General features: G+C 41.4%; 1 protein-coding gene across 8 annotated transcripts in view; it reads right to left on the reverse strand.

The window, feature by feature from the left end:
* Positions 1-7,983, reverse strand: part of Mettl4 (methyltransferase like 4) — a 31,541-nt gene that overhangs the window by 7,969 nt on the left and 15,589 nt on the right. For all 8 annotated transcript variants that reach the window (XM_029564272.1, XM_029564269.1, XM_029564268.1 and 5 more), the window contains exon 6: positions 3,338-3,512. In XM_029564272.1, coding sequence (XP_029420132.1) covers positions 3,338-3,512 — 175 coding nt within the window. The remainder of the gene's footprint in view (positions 1-3,337; positions 3,513-7,983) is intronic.

A 7,983-nucleotide genomic window follows, 5' to 3' on the forward strand; every position in this document is an offset into this window, starting at 1 on the left:
CTTTCAGGCTAGTACTGACCAATAAAAAATTTAGTATGAGCCCCAAATGCAACCCACATATGTAATTTTAAATTTTCTAGTAACATTAAAATAAGAATGTAATTAAATTAATTCTAGTTATGTATACTGAATCTAACATATCTTTTTTCTTTTTTATTTTCTTTTTATTTTTGATTTTGAATCTAACATATCTAAAATATAACTTCTGTATTCAATCAATTCACAAAAGGTACAATGATACATCACATGCTTTCCTTCACACTTGGTTTTTTAAAGTCATTCAGCATTCAACAGAACATCTCCATTTGGTGGGTACACCACAAACACTGAAGAAACACATCACAGTGGCTACCACACCGAACAGAGTAGCTACAAGGAATCTTTTGAAACTCATCAATAAATATATATATAATTAAATATAAATACATTATCAGTTTGTACTGATAATCTCTGACTTTTCATTACAACTGGTTCCTGGAAACCAGGCTATCATTAATTCATTCATTAATTCACTCAAATAACATATATTTATTACGAGTCATGTGATTAAGTTGTTAAAAATAAAGCCTTCTTTAAGTCAGAAGGAAGACTGTCATTAAATACTGTCAGAGCCACTATTCAGTAAGGAAAGTGAGTGTTTGATGAGACAGACAATATGTAGTGCAGAGACTGGCCCTTGGCACTATAAAATCAGAAGTTCAACTTTAATATTTCACTCTTGGATGGAGATCAAAGATTCATTTAAGTTCATCCACTAAAGAAATCTGATTAGGGGGCTGGAGAGATGGCTCAGCAGTTAAGAACACTAGTTGTTCTTGCAGAAGACCCAGGTTCTAATCCCAGCACCCACATGGCAGCTAACAACTGTCCGTAACTCCAGTCCCAGGGGATCCAACAACTCTTCTGACCTCCGCAGGCATTGCACAACACAGGTGCACTTACCTACATTCAGGCAATACATGCATACACATAAAATTAAATTAAAAAAAATTTTTTAAAGTTTACCAAAAAAAAAAAAAAAGGAAGAAAAGAAATCTGATTGAGCCAGGTGTGATGCCTTTAATCCCAGCACTTGGGAAGCAAAGGACGATGGATATCCGTGAGATCAAGGCCAGCCTGGTCTACACAGTGAGTTACAGCTGGGGCTATAGAGAAACAAAGGGGGATAGGGCTCAGTAGTTAAAAGCACTGGCTGCTCTTGCAGAGGACCTGGGTTCTGTTCCCAGCACCCATATGGCAGCTAACAACCTTCCAAAACTCCAGTTCCAGGGATCTGATGCCCTCTTCTGTTCTTTGCAGGCATTGCACAAATGGGTGCACTTACATATATGCAGGCAAAACACCCATACACATAAAAATAAATCGGAAAAATTAAAAACAAAGAAAAGAAATGTAATTGACAGTCTGCATGGTAGCACACTCCAATAATTCCAGTACTCTGGAGACTGAGAAAGGAGGACTATGGTGAGTTCAAGGTCAAACTGGGCTTCATAGCAGATCTTATCTCAAACGTATTTACTTAGTATTTACTTACTATTCTTGTCCACTTATCTACAATGAAGATAAAAATAGTTTTTCACTGTTAGAATATTTTTATCTATTGTCTATGGAACACAAGATACCAAAACAACCCAATCAACAATCAGGAGCTCTGAGGTCATATACCAACCTTCTCATACATAGCATTGTTTACACACCAGCAAATACTCCAGTAGATTACAAAGTGCATAAAAGCACATTAAAATCTAACTCTACTGTATCTAAAATAAAGATACTACCGATAACATTAAACATTGAACCAATTATATTTTTCAAAGAAGGGATATATTATAGATATCATCTGAATAGTCAATCTATCTTTTAAAAGCTGTCCAATTATCTCTAAACTAAACCCTTATTTTTTCTGCACTTTTGTACTCTTACATCAAACAGAGATAGTAAAGATCATTCAACCAAGCCGAGAATAGAAATAATTTCATTCAAAAACAGTATGAGCAGCACATAGGCACTGAGGACCTAAATTAAGATTTAGAAGCTAGAGGCTGGGCCTGGTGACTCATACCTCTAATCCCAGCAGCTTGGGAGACTGAAGCAGGAAAATGGCAAGTTTTAGATGATCCTGAACAATTTAACAGGATTCTACCTCCAAAAACCTTGTAAAATAAAGCTTAAGAGAATATAAGGTAGCTGAGCATGGTGGCACACGGGATCAGAAGTTCAAGGTCATCCTCAGCTACACAACAAGCATGAGGCCAGCCTAGAATACATGAGTGTACATAAAGAAGGAGGATGGGAAGGAAGGGAAGGAAGGAGGGGGAGCAGGAGCGGGGAGAGGAGGTTATTCTTGGTTCCAGCATCTTCTCATGCTCTCTACAGTGGCTTTACTGTTCTCTGCCTTCATCCCCATAAACAAAAGGAGACAAGTAATCAAGGATAGCTGAATTATGGGTGTATAGAAAATATAACAGAAGGGAAGTATTATTTACTTCTGTGTCTAATGATGGCCAGATTTTTGTTCTTTAAACTAAAGATATCACACACAAAGAGAGATGATAGATAAATAGAAAGACAGAAAGACAGACAGATTAGATAGATGATAGACAGATGATATAGATAAGATGATAGATAGAAGATAGATGATAGATAGATAGATAGATAGATATAGATAGATGATAGATAGATGATAGAAGATAGATGATAGATAGATAGATTAGATAGATGATAGACAGATAATAGATGATAGATTAGATAGATAGATAGATGATAGATAGACAGAAAATAGATGATAGATAGATGATAGATGATAGATAGATAGATATAGATAGATGATAGATAGATAGATAGATAGATAGATAGATAGATAGATAGATAGATAAAGTGAAAAAAATAAAAAATTTTAAGGGCATAGAGGCAGCTTGCCACCAAGACTGATAATTGGAGTTTGAGCCCCAGAACCAATATGGTAGAGAGACTGACTCCTGAAAGCTGTCCTCTGACCACCATGTGTGCTGTGGTGCATGTGCAGATACACAGACACACAGACACACAAATAAACGCAAAACAAAAACCAACTTAGTAAACTAGAAACATCAGGATTGTTATCACTTAACCCTGCTATCTCTGATTTCCTGAGACCAGCAGTTTGGGACCTTACCACAAAAGACACAGGAGCCACAGAAAAGTCTTGAGAATAAGAGGACAAAGGTGTCTGGGTACAAGGCAGAAAGCTCTCCCCAGGCCCTACTGAAGGCTGGCATGTAAGCATTAAAGCAGTCACTATCTTCCTGCGAGCTGTACCATGACACCACATTAACAAAGAGCGAACTTCTGAACTCACTTTGACCCAGTGCCATTCAGCAAGTGTCTCTACAGACCAGGAAGGATAAAGCTCCTCCTTAACAAAACGCAGGTGCTTCTGTCTATTGGTCACCCAGGTGACAACCAGGCAGTCTGGAGCAGCCAGCTTAGGGATGGGCATTTGCTTTATCTGCAGTGGTGATAAATAGCTGTACCTAAAAATAAATGGGAAAAATATGATAAAAATTCATTAGAGGAAGAAACGTACTCCGGGAAAAGACCCACAGGGCTCCAACCAACCCCACAAACCAGTTTCTGTAGCTATTGGTTCATGCAGCTAAATATGAACGCACAGTGACACCTGGTGGACTCATTAGCACATACACATGCACCAAAAATATTTTTCTTTTTTACTAGTTTAAAATTGTCAGGTTGTATGCTTTTTAATTACTTTAAATGCTTTATATTTAGGTAACTTTCCTACTTATAATGTGTTTTTCTCCCATTCAAAATTATGCAAACATTGTTTGGACACCATCGCCGTGTGTGTGTTTCACAGGCGCTCCACCATAGTGAGCTTTGAAGCAAGTGTCTCAATAACCCAAGTGCGGACCACTTGGCCCCACAGAAGCTGGCTGTGAGGCAGATAATGCTAAAGCCAGCTTATTTCAGTGGTGCTTCCTGTCCCCTGCAGTCCTCAGTCCTTGACAGGACACTGACCCCTACATCATCTAGCATCTCACCAACTTCACCTTCTTCCCTCTACAGTTCCACCCCTCAGTCTACCACCGTGCTTCTGGCTTCCTTTCCAATCAGCTCCATGGGGCTCTCTGAAGTCCTCATGCTTTTGTCTCAAAAACCAGTTCCATAGTCTTGTGCACATCTAGCCATTAGTAATACGAAGACTAATGTGTTCTGCTAGAGTATTACTTGCTCTGTGATACCCAGATGAGTATGACTCTCCAACACTCCGCACACAACTGGGTGACAAGTCTGTATTCTCCTTGTGCCCCCTTTACTGCTTCTAGACTCTACTCCACTCACTTTTGAAAAAACTCCCCTCTTTTATTATTGTGCATGCCATGTAGCAGGAGCTGAGGACAGGGGACAACTCTGTGGAGTCCTTCTCACCCTCCACCTTTGCACAGCTTCAGGCAACTCGTGGCAATCTTCCTGCCACAGCCTCCTGAGTGCTGGGACTACAAGCATGAACCACCACTCCCAGCTCTAGAAGATCTGGTTTTGGGTTTGGGTTTTTCTGTGTAGTTGGGGGTCTCCCCATACCCCAGCTGGCCTGGAACTCACAACATAGACCAGATGAGCCTTGATCTCAGAGATCCACGTGCCTCTGCCTCCGGAGTGCTGGGATTAAAGGCTTGTGCCACTAGGCCTGGCAAGCTCTGGAATTTTTGAATATGAAAAGAACGGAATCTCCTGAGGCTTAGTCAGTAAAAAGCTTGATGGTGCAAGTCTGAAGACAAAGAATTCAATCACCAGAAGCTACTCTGGAAGGAGAAAAGTGCTCGTAGAAGTTGTCCACTGATGTCCACATGTGCACTGTGGCATGCACGCGTGCACGCACACACACACACACACGCACACACACACACACAATTTATTTTTACTCTGTGTATGTTCATGCACAAAGTAAATAAAAAATGTAATTTTTTAAAATACTTATTTTTTTTAATTATGATTTTTATTTTAGGTGTATGAGTGCATTGCCTACATGTATGTGAGTGCACCCATGTCGTGCAATGCCGTGGAGGTCAGAAGAGGGCTTCTGATTCCTCTAGAACTGGAGTTAAGGATGGTTCATAGCTGCCATGTGGGTGCTAGGAATCAAACCCAGGTCCTCTGCAAGAGCAGTCAGCGATCTTAACCACTGAGCCATCTCTCCAGCCCCAAAATGTAATGTTTTTAAAAGAAAGAGAAAATGGTAACCATCTTGGTAAACTGACTGCATTTGTAACCCTTCATCACACACGACAGTATGAGGATGAGGACAGAGATGGCTGTTAACATGGCTGGAGGTTTCCAGTGTCTCCTTCCTTTGTGTAGCCTGGACCACATAGAGAAAGAACCCACCTTTGGCTGGTGAGATGGTTCAGTGGCTAACGGCATTTGCTGCCAAGCCTGAAGACCTGAGTTCCATCCCCAGACCCCTGTGGTAGACCGAGAGAACTGACTCCACATACTGCCCCACTTGCATTGAACCTGAGTTATAAGTTAGGACCTGCAGGCGCACAGATTAGATGGGTGTCATGCGTGGTAATGTGACCTGTGTGCAGTAGCAGGGAGCTAGGAACCTGGATGCTAAGGAAGTAAAGACTTGCTAGACCTGGGGCTGAGCAGGCAAAGAGGGGAAATATGAAGAACGCGTCTTGTCAGACATGAGCCTGGCATCTTAGGGGCTGGGCAAAGGAGTCAGGGAGCACCTGATGCGGACCTTCTAATCATAGTTCCTCAGAAGTGTAAGCCCAATCCAGGGGTGGTGACAGTGGGCTGTAATCACAGGACTCCAGAGAGGCAGGAGGAGCTCACTTGCCTGGAGTAGAGAGCAAGAGCCTGACAGCTGCTCTCCACTTCCATGTATGTAGCCATAAGGACTGAAAGCTGGGAAGCTGTGGGTAGTGGCCCAAGTCCGTATTCCCTGCACTCAGAAGATCAGAAGTTCAAGGTAAGCCTGGACTCCACCTCTCCCCTTCTCTTTGAGAGATATGTTATTCAAGCTATGTACCCTCAAACTTTCCTGCCCAAATCCACTTCATTCTCCCTCTCAACACTTGATAGGTATTAAGTCCTGAGGTCTCTCTGCCTCCACAAGGCAAACTTGTCACTACCCTGGGCCATTTCAAAGCACAACCCATATAATGTGCACACAATTGTTAATTCACTCTACAAACAACTGTGCTCAGCCTACTCCAATAAGCCATTCCAGGGGTGTAAGTTAGACCCTGCTATCATTTACTCTGGCTCCATTTCTGAAACTGTAAGCTTCAAGCTCTGTCTAAAACTTCCTGTCCTGCCTGTTCTTTTACCTCATCGAAGCATTTAGCACTCCATCCCTCCATGTTAGTCTCATGGGTTTCTTTCTGACCAAAATCATTCCTATTCCTCACAGACGACAAGCCTTCTCACTGATTCTCCGCTCCCATGCCCCTACCAGCACAATTCAGCAGCACCATTCCTGCAAATGCCCAATCTTAACAATACCAGAACTTGTGTGTATATGTGTGCATCTGTACATACATATATCATGATAGGAGTTGAACCCAGGGCCCTGTGCATGAGAACCACACACTCCATTTCTAAGGTTTATCCTCAAGCCAATACCATAATTTAAATCAACATTTCATACAGAAAATGAGGTGAAGAAAAATATAGACCAAAAGAATTAGACAACTAGAAATTTATTAAATCTATTCTTGAGCTCGCAAAACTAATCATCAATTCTTTTACTTATCTTTGGTCAAATACTACAAAATCTTTACCACCTTTCCACCCTTCACATTCACACTTTAGTTAAAAATAAAAGCTAGCTACTGGGGCTGGAGAGATAGCTCAGTGGTTAAGAGCACTGGCTGCTCTGGCAGAGGACCACATTCAGTTCCCAGCACCCACATGGCAGCTAACCATCTATAATAGCAGTTCCAGGGGTCTGACGCCCTCTTCTGGCCTTTGAAGGCACTGCATGACATGAGTGCACTTACACACATGTAGGCAATATACTCATACACATAAAATAAAAATAGTAAATATTTAACATAAATAAATAAAAAATAAAAGTTATCAAGTCCCTTCAACTACCAAATCATCTCCTCCTCCTTCACACACCTTTGTTTATCTACTTCTAGACATCTCTTTAAGGAACCAACAAGATGCTGTCTACTGAAGCTTGTCCTTCCAACTGTGCCTCCTTATTCCTATATTCCAACACCCTGTACTGTCAGTTAATCACTCCCTTGCTTCTGCCTTTTCAGCCTCTCCAGCTGTCCACTATCAGCCTGTAAACATACTTACATGATGCAATTTGAAAAGAAAAAGAGAGAATGAGGAGAGGTGGAGACAAGAAAGAAAGAGAAGGAAAAGGGAGAGGAGAGGGTGTGTTACAGGCTTTTTAATATAAAACACTCATTTACTCAATTATGTGTGCAGTGGTGGTGGTTGCTGTTGGCACAAGAGGTCAGAGGACAACGTGAATGAGTCAGTTCTTTCCTTCCACCACGTGTGTTTTTTTGAGACAGGGTCTACTGTAGCCCTAGCTGGCTTCGAACTATGTACACAGGCTGACCTCAGTCTCAAAGAGACTCACCTGCCTGTGTCCCCAGAGCACGGGAATTAAAGGTGTATGCTACTATACTCAGCTTTGACCCCACTTTTAAAACCAACTATAAATTTCTAAAACTACTTCAGACTCAATAATCCTTCAGAAACATTCACAAAACTTTTTAAAAGTTATTACACTAACAGTCTAAAGAAAAGCCCACAGATCAAAGAGGGATTTTGGTAAAAAGTACCAAAGCCTGGGTCATCTGGCCTCTTGATCAAGGAAGCTGAGGAGACCCCAGCAGATGGACTTGAGCCAGTGTCCAGTCTATAAAGAGGAGGGTCAACACGGAGGAATCATTTCCTCCATGCTTCCAAGAGAAGCCAACAATGGTAGAGCAGGACCTTTGACTTATC

This window comes from Nannospalax galili, unplaced genomic scaffold, assembly GCF_000622305.1.
Source record: "Nannospalax galili isolate Female #2095 unplaced genomic scaffold, S.galili_v1.0 scaffold155, whole genome shotgun sequence".
Classification (NCBI taxonomy): domain Eukaryota; kingdom Metazoa; phylum Chordata; class Mammalia; order Rodentia; family Spalacidae; genus Nannospalax; species Nannospalax galili.